Here is a 17,228-nt window from a genome sequence, read left to right as displayed (position 1 = left end):
GACAACGACAAGGCAACGACAACTGACAACTGAACATGTAAAATCCCAGAATAGAAAACTACGTAATATGTATTTAGTTCAGTATCAATAGGTCTTTTCCGTTTTCGTAAACTGTGATCGTGTTAACCCGATCATTATGATTACTGATCTCTTTATCAAATAAACCAGTTCATGTAAAAAGTTTTTGAAAAAGTTTGTTAACAATATTTTAATGTTAAAAACAGCTATCAGAAATTGGATATTTCTTTTTAACTGGAAAAATACTTCTTAAAATCGGGAATAGACGTTAGTGATCCATCTGATCTCAAACTGTAGTTTCCGAAAACCTTAGTGGTTTTCAATCACAGACTTCTATATATACTCAAAAGTCTGTATTTTCAATCAATCTCTTCTTTTACTCAGTAATTAGGATTGTTTAATCCAACCTTCGAGCTTCGAGCATCTACTGAAGGTAGCATGCCATTGCGAAAAGTGTGGCTGAGTGTGCGAGAGACACGGACAATATCTCAGGAAATGCTATCTCACTCTAGCACGCACGCCATTGGTTGGAAATTAATGCTGCGCTCATTGTATTCCGTCATTGAAGCGAAGAATGAGACAGCATGTACTGAAATACTGTCTGTCTCTCTCGCACATTCAGCCACAATTTTCGCAATGGCCTTTATCACCAGTAGTATAACTAGTATATGCTCGATGAATCCAACCGAAATTATATGGACGGACTCATAAAACATATGGAATGACATCAAAACGGTGATTAAAAGAACACGGTCTAAGGTGGGTCTAAGTCATAGATTCTGTAGGCTGTGGTTATGATACCAGACAAGTAGACTAGGCTGTAGCCGCAACAGCACGCGCCGTTATTTTTGGCGTTAAGCGTGACCTCGATAATTTGGACCGAGGGAGACTATCCCTTTATGTTCTACCTTATCTCTGTAGGCCTGGGCAGCGTCGTGAAGAACCACTTAAAGTCATTACAGGCTGTGGAACACATAGCTCTCCGCACGGCCACCGACGCGCCCTGGTACGTAAGAAACACTGACATATTACGAGACTTACAATACACAAACGCTACACGGGCAAAATAAGATAAAACGCGGAGAAACGGTTTGACGTGGCCGCTAGACATGACAATCCCCTCCTCAGGCAAGCCGTTGACTACGTACCCGACGTGACCGACAAACACAAAAGACCTAGACAACAACTTTTTGACCCTGGGTGACGACCCCAACAACATCCCCCGCCCCCCGCCCGCTAACCTTTTCTGTTTCAGAAACCGCCAGGATCGAGAAACGAAGACAACGACACAAACACACACATACACACCCCTCCATATACCCTCTTTACCTCTCCCTTCTCGCGCTAGCCTAAGGGCCACCTTAGCAAAGCGCATCCCAGGCTGCATAGCCGCACTACCCTACCCAACCATACCACACATAAACATGACACTACCCCCGGGGTTTACACAGACGAGCCGGCGAAGCAAGAAGAGCGCAAGAAGAAAGGGCCCTAGCCGGCGGGGCCCAGCCAGGACAAAAGGAGGTCCCACCAAGCGCCTACATCGGCCGCTTTTGCGGTCGGGGTAGACGACGGATGGGGCCCACCTACGAAGGCTGTCCAGGCCTACACGAGATGAGGCAGGATAAAGAGGGATAATCCCCCTCGATCCCAAATCATTGAGGCCAATTTCTAGCCATGGAATAATGGCGCGCGCGTCGTGAAGGTGGGCCCCGTCCATCGTCTAGCCCGACCACAGACAACCCAGGGTTGTCTCTGACCCCAACCACAAGCATGACCGATGAAGGCGCTTTGCGGGACCTCCTCTTACCCTGGAATATTAACAATTAATTCAGTGGCGTAGAAGTTTTATTTTGAATAAGGAAACGATATCCTTGTTTCTCCGCCACTGGATTTTGAATTTGGACTGTGTGCATACAGAACTAGGAGAAATATTTGAAAAAAAATGTGTACCAAATTTGGATATATTTGATGAAGCGATTTTACAGATATTTAAAAAAATTGTTTTATTTTTATTAATTTCAACACCCTGTTTCTCGTAAATGGTAGCTTTCTGAGCTTGTTCATAGTTCATAGAGCAGTGATGTTAATTTTTGTATAGTACTTTTTCGAAGTTTGTCTATTAAAATTTGGACCACCCTATATACAGGGTGTCCTGGTTCCGGTACTCGATATAAAAAATTCAAGTCAAAATGCAGTTAAGTTATTTTTATTTAGGCTCTAAACTATTGACTTTAGCATGATACAAATTTGGTGATTGATAACACATGCGCATAGCTTGTCTTGTCTTCAAGTTTTTGTCCATGATGTTCGCATTGTGAGCGGTCAAGTTTTATAGTGGACCAGTTTCCAGTGCCGTGCAGAAGTGTATTTTTAAATCTTTTTCAAATTGCCCTTTTTGATTTTTTCTTTACAAAATTGTATTTTTAAGTCCCCTGTGAATTCAAAATTTTTTTTGAATAAGTTCTGAATCACCATATATATTGAACTCCTCATGTAAGTAACTGCGATAGTAGTGGAATCACTCACTTAACTGAAGAAGTCAAATGGCACTGTTTTTTTTTTCAGTGACGATTTTTATGTAAGGAATAAGTTAATCTAATAAGAAATATATTGTATCAAACGCCAAAAAAGTTCTTGAGGAAATGACCAGATGTACGAAATAGTGAATGAAACAACAATATGGACAAATACAGTATATTTTACCAACACAAAAGACTTACAATATAAAAAGAAAGAAAACAAAAACATACACTGTAAACTTATTAACAATAAAAAACATTTAGTTATACTAACTTTTTTGTCCTCTTTCGGCTGAAATATAATTCGGTGCACCTCCATGACTAAAACGCTACTCGAAAATTGGCCATTTTCCAAAAAACAAATCAAAAACCGGATATTGCACTGAAACATGACCAAACTCCCAGTTTTAAATATATCTATATAATATAAACACTAACTAAAAACCGCAAAGATATTTCAGCCAAAACAAACCTTAAATTACTCTTATTGCCTAACCTAATCTACTTAGTTTTTAACTTAAATCTACCTAAGCTAACCCTAAAACTAGAATCTATCCTACTCGCTAAAAGCTATCCTTAACTAAATGCTTTTTGCTTTTTACAAATTGGAAATATTTCCAACCGTGACTTATTAATAGGTAGTCGCTGATCGAATCTTCGATAATTTATGGTCTAAAAATAGTTTATACCATTAAATATGCTGTGGTATAAGAAAATAAAACTGATACTATCAGTTAACTGTGTAAAAACTTCACAAAGTAATGTTGTCGATATAATATTTGGTTTCAGCTATATATCATGATTTTGTTTTATATAAACACCTGGATCGCCTGACTTTTAATCCAAACTTGAAACAAATTGTTTTATTAAAAACTTATTTACTTTTTTGCAACAAAATCCGAGCTACGAGAAATATTGTTCATAAAATTGTACAACGCTCCCGTAAAGTAACACATCAGTTCGATAAGGGTTCAGAAAATAAATCTCGATTGCCAAGTTTTTGAGTAAACACTTTCTTAATTTTTAAACACAAGTAATTAAATGTTTTAAAAAAGGTATTGTAGGTCCGTTACTGAAAATATGATAAAATTGTTAACATCGTAGCGAAGTCACCCGTTTATCGTTATTGATTGCACACAAACTTTAATTGAGTATGTTTTCAGGAAAGCAGTATATATACTAATTTGATTGAAGTTTCTTGTCGCTTACGGCCAAGCGGTGTTATAATATTGCTAAACAACCTAACAAAGTTAGGAATGGAGATACTAGAGGGCGGCACTTCCATAAAATCCCTTTCACCCTTGTTCATAGATGGCAGGAATTTTATGGCAGGGTTGCCACATATTATTTTCGTTCCTAAATTTGATTGGTTGTCGAACTACATTAGCCAGTTAGAAATTATAACTTTTTATTGAATTTGTGTCACTGTTACTTTACAGACCGCTGTACAAGTAATGTTACACTTGATTTTATTAATTGTTATTGTCCTTTTTTAAATAGTTCCGCCACACGAAGCTGTTTATATACAACAAAAGGATTCTATAGTTTTGGTTTCTCCTTATCCCTTGACAGGGGTGTAAAGCAGGAGAAATACATCAGAAAATTGTTAGCTATGTAACACACAAAATAATTTTTGGATGGAGGGTTAAAGACACTCTGCAATAGCAGTAGTTATATTGTGCCTTTTGGAATCTACCCTGACCTCCACAATCCTAAAAGGAAAGTAAAAAACCTTATAAACTGTCTATAACACATAAACAACTATAAGTTAAAAATTTGGTTATCGGTTTTTTTTTAAGAATACACCGAGTTAAAAAAATATATTAAAATATTTTCAGTATATCCCTGTGGACAATCTGAAAAGGCACGATTTCTTAACGTGAAGTTCCATGCAAAATTACCCGGCCGCGGAGCCGATTATCACCCGCGACCTTCTACGACAATAAACCTCTCAAACAATGCAACAATTTCATAAATTATAACAAACTCGGTCACACAGAACCGTTCGCGTGGACCAAAATAAATGTCTTGCCAAACAAAGTTAAATAATTTATTAAGGCGAGACGAATAAATGCAATTTTCTTTAGTTCGCTAAATTTTCGCACGAAAACGTTTTCAGAAAAATTTTATATACCAAAAAACGTAGCTGAAGAAAAATTTGTTTTGGTTTTTATATATCTATTAGTAATAGCCGTGTATAACAGTTAAACTTGGGAAAGAAAATACTAGATGGCGACTCTCCTATGAAATCTGTCTTAATTATGCTTGAAGCGCAGGCGATGAAGATTTTATTGGAGGCGCCATCTAGTATTTTCTTTCCCAAGTTGTCAACTACTTCCAATATTTCAATTAATTTAGTATCAATATTGAATAACGCTGCAAATTGTATCTACAATAAGAATGATAAGTAATTTTTTTTAAATCGGCAGGCAATTGAAAGAAAACTCTACTTTGGCACATACAAGTTTTTTGATAGCGGAGCTCAATACTAAACGAAATGAACGACAGATGGCGCACCTAAAAATTTGGTCTCTCGCTTCTTCAATAAATTATTTAAACCTTTGGTAAATCTGGCAACGGATTCTTCTGTATCGAATGCGCAGAAAACCGCGGGCGATAAGAGCTGGCCGGGTATCGAATAAAATTTTCGAAGGCTATGTCTCATCGAGTAAATTAAATAAAATATACGTTTGCAGTAAATAAACTAAGAAAAAACCTCAAAGTTCTCACACTTACATAAGACTATACATAAATGACTGAAAAAATACAGAATCACAGCTTCATTTAACTTAGTTTATCTACTGATATTTTTAAATAAATAATAATGTCAGTCCATTTTAAAAGAATCCCAATCATAATATATTTTACTTTTAATTATAAATAAATCTAAAAAATAAAACAAATTGCACTATATATATATAACTGTACAAAAATAGGGAAACTTTTTAAAACGAAAAAATCTGTTTTAAATAAATTAGAAACAAATTAATAATTATACATATATTTAAGACATTGGAATGTCATTATAAGGTGATTTGAAAATGTTGAAATTAATAAAGAATATAATACAGTTTGTGTTTCACCTCAAACCTATTTAGAAAATATTAAAAAAAAAATAGTGTCGAATATTGTGAGTATAAATAAAACTTTGGTATTTTAGAAAAAAAAAAACATAAAATAATGGATTTTGTTAACAAATTTTATCCTTTACATTGAACCAAATTTCGGCAACGACTCCAATACGTTTTTCCCAATTTTCTAAAATCCCATGCTCCACTTTTCCGTTAAAACGTCTCAGCCAAAGTGTCCAGGCGCGAGAAGTGAAACACTCGAAATAAATAAATTATATAAAATGTGTACAAACGAATAAATAATATATGCAGACATTTTTTTCGTAGTGGAAGTTAAAGTTCAAAGATGTTCATTAGGAAGAATTTATTTGATTATAGTGAGCAGTTTTTTTATCGCAAATCTTGCGTAGCTTTTTAAACAACTACCTATATTCCTATGTAGATCTTCATCAAAAAATAAAATACTAATTTACCTATTCTATGCCGTTGTGGCTTGGGAAGATCAATACACCATTTTACTGCTGTACGTAGAAAAGTCGTTTTGCATCAACGTTACTTTTTACATTTTTGTAAATCTACATTTCCTATTCTATTTTTTCATAAATGTGTTGGTAAATTTATCTATGTAAGAAAGTACATTCTCTCAAATGTATGTACAGTGCGGGGCGGCACGGAAAACGTACCATCCTCCGTCCACCCCGGGTCATTGGCAGAAACATTTAAAACTAAGACTCACTCGTTTCTTACACAGATACAAAGTTATTCCAGAAGACATATTTTCAATACAATTTAGTTTGAAACTAGGAACATACTGTATCAAAAATATCTACTTTACACATAGTTTCAGTCCTTTTTTTTTAAATCTTGTAATAATAAGTTATGAAAAAATAAAAAACAATCAACTCAGAAAAAAAATCAGCAGCAAAATATACAACTTAGTTACTTTCTTTTCCGTAACTAAACAATGTCTAATCTACCCAATTTAAAAATTGCCAAAGAGTCTTACCTTCACAAATAGCTATAATCTACAAAACTATAAGCATTTGCAATGCTTCTTTAATCTAAAAAATGTTAATTAAAACGTGTGGCAACTTTCAAACGGGATGTCCATTTTTCAAATTTTCCAATTTGTCCAGCATCGTTTCCTTAGTAAGCTTACTTTGGGGGTGCTTGGTAGCTATAGGGATCCTCTGGGCTCGCCGCGTTAGAGGTGTGCTCCGAATCCACGGGAATAGCGTGGATTATCGATGGGTGATTGTAGTACGGGTACGCGGGAGAAATATAGGACCCTGTACCTATTTGCATCGCCCCCATTTGCGTTGCGATCTGCAATTAATTTACCTAATGTCAATACTGTTCATCTTAATACAGAGTGTCTGCAAATTTTACCGACAACGTTTGACTGCATATTCACGACGATAATTAAATACGATCTACGAAAAAAAAGTTAAATAAAATCTTTTTGGTTTTTGAGTTACAGGCCTTCAATGTTGTTAAAAATAAAAGTTAATTTTATTAATAACTTCATAACCCTTTTACCGATCACCTTAAAATTTGGCACATTTATTTGGACTATTATAGTGTATTATTTCTTTACAGTGGTCGTATTCTTTTAATACGGGCAGCAACATTGAAACGGTGGTTTTATTTAAAAAAAAAATATTATCTCTTGAGAAAATCGCCTACAGAAAGCCATTCTTTAGAAAAATGGAATTATTTGCAGGTCTGTATGTTTCGGTTTGCGTAGCAATGTCACAAATTTAAAACTTTGAGTTCAGTAGGCGATCAAAACAAGATGTGGATTGCTGTGGCTATCAGGTAATGTCACTATTGTAGTGTTTCTTTAGGATTCTCATCACTCCACACATACAAATTATGAAAATTTACAACTCCATTCCTTGTAAAACCAGATTCGTCAGTACAAAACAATTTTAAGCAAATTATTATTTTCTGCGAAGCCATTCACTAAGCAGCAGCAAAATTGTAAATGTGCGTTAGGATCTAAATTTTCAAGTTCTTGAGCACGAGTTAAATAAAATGTCCAAAGAAGTTGCTTTTTTAAAGTTCTGTGAACATTAGTTTTACATACATTTGTATTTGTGGTGTGATAAGAATCCTAAAGAAACAGGACAATAATGACATTACTTGATAGCCGCAACAATCAACATCTTGTTTTCATTGCCTACTGAACTCAAAGTTTTAAATTCGTGACACTGCTACGCAAACCGAAACATACAGACCTGCAAATAATGCCATTTTTTTTCAGGAATGGCTTTCTATAGGCGATTTTCTCATGACAATATTTTTTTATTCAATGTGGCTGCCCGTTTTTAAAAAATACGACCACTGTAAACATTTTGACTTCTAAAAGGGAGAGGTAACCGGAGAAAACTATCATCCAGTACATTGATTTGACTAGTTTTAAGAAATAATACGCCATAATAGTCCAAATAAATGTCCCAAATCAGCGATCGGCAAAAGTGTTATGAAGTTATTAATTAAATTAGTTTTATTTTTGACAACTTTGAAGGCTTGTAACTCAAAAACCAACAATTTTTTATTTAATTTTTTTTTCGTAGATCGTATTTATTTATCGTCGTCGGTGAAATTTGTGGACACTGTATAATATTCAACATAAAATTATGTAATCGATTTTATAAAGGAAGTATTAGCCTGTTTATTTATTTTCAAAATTTATAGCACAAGGTTAATTCATTTATACTTATTTACATCATAAGGTAATTTGTTCTTAATTCAAATATTTTTGTAAACCAAATGTACAGACTGGTCCATTTTCGATGGGATTTCAGGGTATCTCAGAAACTACTAAAGATATGATAAATCTGACACCACGTTCTCAAGCTCGATTTTCATGGCAAACTCGTCTGTCAAACCAGAAATTTGCTATCTTCATTTGTTTCTGAGTTACAGGGCGTTTCTCGTTATTGTGACACTTTTGAACATGTCTGTATCTCAGCTGTTAAATAAGTTAGAGTTAAAGTGAAAACTGCTCAAGACTAATTCTTTGGTGTAGAATCGAATGCCGGTATTAGATTTTTAGTAGGTCTTAAGATTCAGGAGTTATGACCCAGTTATATTTTTTTAAATGGAAATCATAGCTGGTCATAACCTAAAAAAATTGCGATTTTTTTTGCTTTTCAGCAATATATCACATGCTATAGTTATTTTTCCAAACACAGAAGATACAGGGTGTTTTATATATAAATTCGATCCTTTTTTACATTTTAATATGGCTGGCTATGAAAATACATACAAAACTATAATTCTTACTTTTACAAAACTCATATCTGTTGTAAAAATATGACGTTTAATTAAAATATATATTACAGATAAGGAAAGGCAGAGTTTTCAAATTTTTATTCCACTTCAACTGAAGTTACAATATTAAACGTAAATTAAACAATAATAAGTACCTACATCAATAAAAACTTTCAAAAATGATAGCTAAATGTTCAAATTGCCGTCCCTCAACTGTCACACATTTCATGCATCTTCTGGCAACGCTTCGGGTAACATTCATTAAATGTATATTTAAAATATTATTAAAAGGAATTTTAAATATAATGCCTTTTAGAAAACCCCTAAGGAAAAAGTCCAACGGACTCAAATCAGGTAACCTAGCTGGCCATCTGATCGGTCCGTTTGTTCCTATCTACGTATCTCCTAAAATTTCGTTAGTATTATATTATCACACGAGTATATGTTGTGCATTTAAAGTACATGTCATATTTTTACAACAGATATGACTTTTGTAAAAGTGAGAATTATAGTTTTATCTGTATTTTCATATTAAAAAGGAAAAAAATATATAATTTATATATAAAACACCCCGTATCTCCCGTGTTTGTAAAAATAACTATAGCATGTGATATATTGCTAAAATGCGAAAAAAAATCTCTATTTTTTTAGGCCGTGGTCACCTACGATTTCCGTTTAAAAAAATCTAACTTTGGGTCATAACTCCGAAATCTTAAGATCTACTAAAAATCTAATACCGGCATTCAATTCTACGCTAAAGAATTAGTCTTGAGCAGTTTTCACTTTAACTCTAACTGATTTAACAGCTGAGATACAGACATGTTAAACAATGAGACAGTAACGAGAAACGCCCTGTAACTCAGAAACAAATGAAGATGGCAAATTTCCGATCTGACAGTCGAGTTTGCCGTGAAAATCGAGCTCGAGAACGTCGTGTCAGATTTATCATATCTTTAGTAGTTTCTGAAATACCCTGAATTCCCATCGAAAATGGACCAGCCTGTACACTTTTGTAATATATAGAATTTGCAAAAATGTTTCTCTTAGTTTTATCGACATGTGCCCTGGTTCTGCAGTTATATAAATGAATTTTTATGAGTTCTATGAATATTTGTTACTGAAAGTTCATGTATGACTATTTGTCAACAGAGTGATTTCCACTGAACATTTTATGGAAAAGAATATTCGCTAGTGAACGTTCACTTATGAATATTTATTAAAGCAATTTTGTTTTACCTAAAAAATCTGTAGGGAAATTATTATTTACAAGCAGAGCTTGGTCAATTATTCGGGCCCTTTGATTTACGCTTTGAACATATGAAGGTGAATATTTGTCAAATCTATGAATATTTGTTAGCGATTGTTCATGTATGAATATTTGTTAGAGTTATTTGTTTTTATATACCACTTAAAATCTTTAGAAAAATGATTATTTGTGAGCAGAGTTAGATCAACTAATTCAGATCTTTTCACTTCCTCTTTACACGTGTTGACAAATATTTGTTGGTGAATGTTAATGAGTGAATATTTACTTAAAAAAATATCTCTTGAAAATTGATTATTTACAAACAGAGCAAACATCTAAAATCTTTAGAGAAATGGCTACTTTTAGACACAGCTAGACTGATTATATGAGACTTTTTATTTCCTCTCTATATTCGTGTGAACAAATATTTGTAAATTCTAAGAATATTCATCAGTCAATGTTCATGTACGAATATTTGTTAAAGCAGACTTTTTTTACATATCACAAATTTTAAGAGAAATTATTATTTGCACATAGATTTATTCAGGCCCTTTGATTTCTACTTCACACTTGCTTACACGAAATATTCGTTAATGAACGTTCATGTATGTATATTGTCAAAATGAGTGACTACACTACACATAATCTAAAATCCTTAGAAAAATGATTATATGGGGTCCATTGATTTCTGCTCCACACATATACATATTATTATGAATATTTGTAATCTCTATGAATACTCGCTAGAAAACGTTCATATATGAATATTTCTTATAGCATCTGCTCTTATGTATCACCTAAATCTGTAGAGAAATTATTTGCGAGTGAAAATAGACCCATTATTCAGGTTCTGATTTCCACTCTACGAATTTATGGACAAGCATTTACAAAGCTTAGCCAGGCTCTTTTGTTACCTCTCGTGAACAAATATTTGCTAGTGAACGTTCATATATGAATATTAAAGTAGTTTAATTTTATATTCACATAAAATCTTTAAGGATAAAACTATTTACAAGCAGAGCTGGACTAATTATAATGGAACTTTTGATTTCCCCTCAACAATTTTGTGTACATGAATATTTGTAAATTCTGTTCATCACTGAATGAATGAGTTTATGAATGAATACGCAAGTAAACAAATATTTTCGGTCCGTCCACATATATCACCTAAAAGCTGATTTGCAAATATAAGATCAAATATAACTAATGAAAAGTAACGTAAATTTTTCGTCCATGTATGTGATAAGTTGTCCGAATATCATATCAAATGTTCATACAGGAACAAGGCAAATGTGGAGATGAGGCTAGAATCAATTACTGATTTTAAATAAGTATCACCACTTGTAATTTTCTTTATTTCTAAATACGGAAAGTGTTAGTGCAGAAAAATTAATTGTTTTACCTGAGGTAACATATTTGTGTATTGTACAGTCCCTTCTGTAGAATTCATTATGACCGGTATACCCCTAGGTGCTTGACCGTCGCTCTTATATTGGGCAGCCATGTGTCCTGGCATTGAATAGGTATCATCCACTTGCTGAAGGGGTGGCGCCATCACATACGGTGAGTACCACTGTGTTCCCGCATATTGAGAAAACTGGAACAAATACACATTATCCATATAAATTTTACAAAAGTTCCAACCACAGAAATTAGCGATTTTATTAATGTTTATAACTGTCGTTTATAGTGTTCTATAAGTGTGCTTAATTTTTCAGTGGTTTCTAATAGATTTAGCAGTTTTCTAGATTGTTGATTATTATTTTTCATAAATCGTCTATAAAAGTCAAATAGAATATGTATCAAAAAGGTACAGCTGTCTGAAACCAGACAGGCATTCCTAAATAACTGCGAGTACAATTATTTTCGTATAATACGTTCTCGAACTTCCAAAACGGTACCTAACGGTGTCGAAAAAAAATGACGAAAAGTTGATTTTCAAGTTTCAAGACATCAGTTTGCTCAAAGCTTCGGCAAAAATGCAGAGTTTAACATTTTCCAAACATTCAAAAAAAGAGCCTTCAAAGTAGAAGACCCCTCGACTCGATATTTTTAAAAATAAGGCACGTCCTAAAGAAGCGGTTATCTCACCTGATGATTTGGGAAATGCCTATAATTAGACAGAGCAGGCATCATAGGCTGTCCGGCGACGCCGTTAGCCGCAAGAGAAGCCGGATCGTAAGTGACCGCTGTGATGGCCTCTGCGCTGTCTCTCCATATCTTGGCGTTATCGTTATTCTTGTACATATTCTTCTTCTTGTTGCCCCCATCCGCGAACTTAACGAGAAGGGGATCCTTGCAACCCTGCAGGGCGTTGCCGTTGAACATTTGGATGATGTGCTCGCACTTCTCCTTGCTCTCCATCCTGGCAAAGCCAACTCCCTTCGACACTCCTGACGAATCGCGGAGTATACGAGTTGATATTACCTAGGGGGAATTTTAATATTTTTATGTGATCGGTTCGTTGTCGAGCGGTTTTTTACCTGGCCGTATTTTGACAGCAAGCTGTCTAGGTCTGATTCCTTGAAGTTCGGTGGCAAATTGGCTATGTACAAGTTTGTCGGATCCTGTTCCTGTTGCTGTTAACAAATGGATTCTATAGATATTTTAACACAACTCGTACCAACAATGTAAATGTAATATATACAAAATTTGTATTAACCGTATACAAAATTACTTTCTCTTTATATACAATTTTTATAGATACGGTAAATATTATATTGTACACTCGACGCAAGATAAAGGTTTCCAATCTGAATCGTATTTTGTTTGAAATATGATGGCTTAACCGCTTGTCTATATGGGGTGTTTCCATTAAATTCGTGTGGCAATATTTTACCGTCACATTTGACATTTTACGAGTTTTGTACAAAAACTGGTAGATTGGCATTTTTAAAATGGGACTAATCGGCAAACTCTTATAGCAGACCCCGTATGCATTTTTTATTATCTTGTTTCTATTAAAAGAGTTGTATTTACATTACAATAGAAAAATCGATTCATCTTAGCTAATAAATCTTGCGAAATGTCTACTACCTACTTACGAATAGTTAGATTGAATGGATTTAAGAAAATTAAAAATTTTATTATTTTTTTTTTTAATATTGAAAACCCTGCAACTTGGAAACGGCATCCTTAAGAGCCTAAGTGTGTGCAACAAAATTTATTTAATTTTAGCCACAGAATGGGCCTCTGGATTTTCTGTACGCCATTAATGAACACTGTATAGGTGCCCGCAATGTAATCAGTTGTTTCTTATAAAAGTTGTAAAACATATAATTCTACATAAAAATGGCCTCTTGACTTTTTCTTGTACTATTAAAAATTAACAGAGTTATGGAGGCTTGAAGTTAAGGGAAGATTATTATTAATATAATAAATTTTGTAATTTTTTTTCAATCTACTCTAAAAAATGTAACTTTTCTTTTCAGAGAAATATATATAATTTTTAATAAGAAAGTTATAACAATTTCAAATTTTTAATCGTTAATTTTAATGATGTAACAAAACTAAAAAAAAATTTTTTCTATACTATTCGATTGATTATTTAAAATAATGAAAAGTTGCCTTCGAATTTTTTTTACGTTTGTTTTTTAGACAGATACAAATTTATTTACTTTTTTATATTTTGAATTTTATTTAGCTCCTACGACACTGCCAGGACAATTTATTTATTTAGAAAAAACCTAATTTTAAATTTCTTTCGACATCTATCTCAGAAAGGAAACATTTCCGGACCCAAAATGTAATGAACTTATACACTTATTTTTACTTCCAGAACACGTCCTTAAAATATTTCCCTTTCCTCCCGAAACTATATAAGTTATAATAAAACTGTAGTTTACAATATTTTTTTATTTTGTTGTCTTCATGACCTACCTACCTACTTTCTGCAGAATATGACACAAATACTTATTTCAAAATATTAATTTTTTCAGGGACAAGAAAAATAATGTGGCAAGGCAAAATAATTTCAAAACCTGTATACTCTTCTCTTTTTATAATGCATATACTTTAGGCCTGCAATATTTTGTTGTGTCCTTACAGATGTGCCTACACAAAAAAAAAATGACGCCCCTAATTATTGATGCCTCCCAAAATTTCTATTAATAGTCCACCGGCTCGCTCCTTTAAAAGTAGTATGCCTTTTAGGTTGGAAACCTTTATCTTGCGTTCAGTGTACATATATCTTAACTGTCATTTAACTTTTAAAAAGTCATTTTTCAAAATTACAAATATTTAACAGAAATAATTATTTCAATTTACATTTACATTATGAGGACCACTGTCTGCATGAAAGGACATAATTTACGCCAGGGCTTTAAGAATTTCAAATTTGCCAAGTCAATGTCAGGACCTCAATTTTTTAGTTTCATACTCTCTCTAGATTATGTCTTACCTCAATGCACTGTGTTGGACTCTGCTAAAAAAAAATAATAACTAGTTTTAAGAATAAATTATAATTAATTTATGCATAATCTTCATTCTTCACCCAAATCTTAAATTCATAATAAAAAAAAACCTATTCGATAAATTAAAAACAATATCGGCAAGATAAATACTAACACAAATTTCAAAATTGCACCGTTTAAAAAGCTAATCCATTAAACTACTAAAAAATGAATTTAACAAAGAAACACCAAATTATCGAAAAATATAAAACGATAATCACTACAAAAACAGTTTAGTCAACATCCTATCCACTTAATTTGTCATTCTTTTTATCCACATGTACATAACTACTCATAGTACACTGCAAGTAATTAATTTAGAACAGGCAATTGACTGAAAACTAAAAATCACTGGTTTTAGTAGTAACAACATAATTCTAATTACGGCAAACTTTAATTTAAAGAATAGATTGTATTAGACAAATAACGAATATTCCTATTTTGATTTTGATTTTGACGCCATATCTTGTGCTACTGGGGATGTTATTATGGTAATATAGAAAATTTTAAAGTTATATGGCAAAATTTGCACAAATTTGGTTTTGAAGTACCTACACATTTCATAAGATGCTTATTAAAAAAATATATTTAATCTTTTTAATCGTATTTGTATAAAAAATTAATATTTAAGAGTTGTATAATACCAGTGTGATATTCCTGGCATACGTACCAGTGTGCAGTCAGCGGTTCTCAACAAGTTTTTTTTATAAAAAAATCATGTAATTTATTTTCTATCACGCGCACTCGCTATGGGACCTATAGTGTAGGGGGTTAGGTGCACGGAAAGTGTTAGATAGCTCCAGCGTTGCGCTATGAAAATAACATCACGCTGTTGTACTATCTAGCACTTTCCGTGCACCCCCTATGCTATAGGTCTCATAACGACTCGCACTTGTGATAGAAAATAGTATGTGCAACTTTTCCCCACTCGTTACACAATGTACTATTAAAAGTGAGTTCATCATTCCCAATTTTTATTGCAAAAAGCTATTAATAACATGTTCTATGATCTACACAGTAAACTGTTTAAAATATATGCATATTTAAGTTTTATACTGTATTTTGAAAAATGACTTTAGTGATACATAAAAACTTCAACTTTCTCTACAGACCAATAAAAAGTTTGTTCTTTGAAAAATTTAAAGGCATTAAAAAATTTACCACTGTATTTAAAAAAATAGTATCAAAGAATTATTTTAAAATTTGAATCAACACCATTTTGTTAATTTAAGTCCTTAAATATTAAAATAAATATCATAATGCCATTTACAAAACAAAATTGCGCACTTAAATTTTCTGAACAATTTTTGAGAATATTCAGTCTGGAAACTATGAGAAAAACCGCATACTGAAATAATGCGAAATATTTTAATAAACATATTTACACTCAACAATTATATAAAAATTACTTACTCTATAAACTCTATAACAAATTGGAAAGTTTTGTCAGACTTTTTAATACCGTCTAACATTATTTAATTTTTTGGAAAACTACAAATAAAAATGTACAATCAATTTTCTAGTCAATAAGGCCATTTATCGCTTTAGAGTTTTAGAAATATGTTTTCTTCTTACCATGTAAGACATTTATAAAGAAAATACTTTATTGAAAGCTCATTCTCTAAATAATTTGATTTCAGTTTCCGTAAAAATAAATCTAAAAATTGTTTACTATATTTTTTTAATTCTGATTTTTTCGTACCATATCCAAATTTGAAAGAAATGGTTATATTGAAAAAATATAATTTAAATATTTTCCTCTTAGTTTCCGAACACTGTAAAAACGAGGCAAAAATTGTGCACGATATTTTTTAAGATTCATTACATTATTTAAAATAGAGAAATGTGAATGACTTGAAGATTCTCTTTGCAAAATTAGATGTAAATGAGGTAATGTTGCACATTTATAGTGTTTTTAGTAAATGGCATCCTTAAAATAAATAAATGATCTTGAAAGCAGCAAATTAAAGGTATCAGATTAAAAAGTAAAAAAATTAAGTGAAGTCAAAATCTTCAATTTGCCACAACTGAAGTACCTAATGCAATGATCGAGTGTTAAAACATAAAAAAACACACTTCATTAAATATTATAAAATAATGTTAGTTGGGATAGTGCCACAATCCGATTAAATCAACTGTACAAAATAATGCAAATGTTACTTATATTCTGTACAACATGCACAATGCCTTTATTTTATAATAATGTACAGCCATATAAATTCCTCTTATGTTGTTCAGGCACTTATTAAATAGGTTAGTTTTAACCAAGCCACTTCGGTATTTTCACAAACACTTAGACTCTTTCAAAATTAATTGCCATGTTAATAAAACACAATGGTCGGATCAACACAACAGCAAGGCAGAAAAATCGTCCGTTAATCAATAAAAAAATAAAATAAAAAGTAGCAATAACTTCCTACACATTTTGAATTGGGGTAGACAGTGAAAGAATATTAAAAAATAAAGGGTTTTTCAGAAAGAGCTACCGAATTTTATTAGTAAATAAAATACAGTGTAGTGTGTATAATCTATAAAAATTAAACTACATCCTGATGATATTTGTAATAAAAAAGTCTTATACGAAAAAGTGCTATCTTCGCGTTTTTTTTGTAAATTAAAGTTCATTTATTTAACGAAATTG

General features: G+C 32.5%; 1 protein-coding gene across 6 annotated transcripts in view; it reads right to left on the bottom strand.

Annotated features, from left to right (window-relative positions):
- Positions 1-2,701: 2,701 nt before the first annotated feature.
- Positions 2,702-17,228, bottom strand: part of LOC108909265 (protein alan shepard) — a 161,076-nt gene continuing 146,549 nt past the window's right edge. For all 6 annotated transcript variants that reach the window (XM_018713546.1, XM_018713547.1, XM_018713548.1 and 3 more), the window contains 4 exons: positions 12,620-12,715; positions 12,228-12,563; positions 11,539-11,733; positions 2,702-6,937 (listed from right to left, as the gene is read on the bottom strand). In XM_018713546.1, coding sequence (XP_018569062.1) covers positions 6,767-6,937; positions 11,539-11,733; positions 12,228-12,563; positions 12,620-12,715 — 798 coding nt within the window. In that variant the 3' untranslated portion in view covers positions 2,702-6,766. The remainder of the gene's footprint in view (positions 6,938-11,538; positions 11,734-12,227; positions 12,564-12,619; positions 12,716-17,228) is intronic.

The sequence above is a fragment of the Anoplophora glabripennis genome, unplaced genomic scaffold (assembly GCF_000390285.2).
Source record: "Anoplophora glabripennis isolate ALB-LARVAE unplaced genomic scaffold, Agla_2.0 scaffold306, whole genome shotgun sequence".
NCBI classification, from domain to species: domain Eukaryota; kingdom Metazoa; phylum Arthropoda; class Insecta; order Coleoptera; family Cerambycidae; genus Anoplophora; species Anoplophora glabripennis.
The sequence above is the reverse complement of the archived record's forward strand: the minus strand, read 5'-3'. Positions and strand labels throughout refer to the sequence as shown.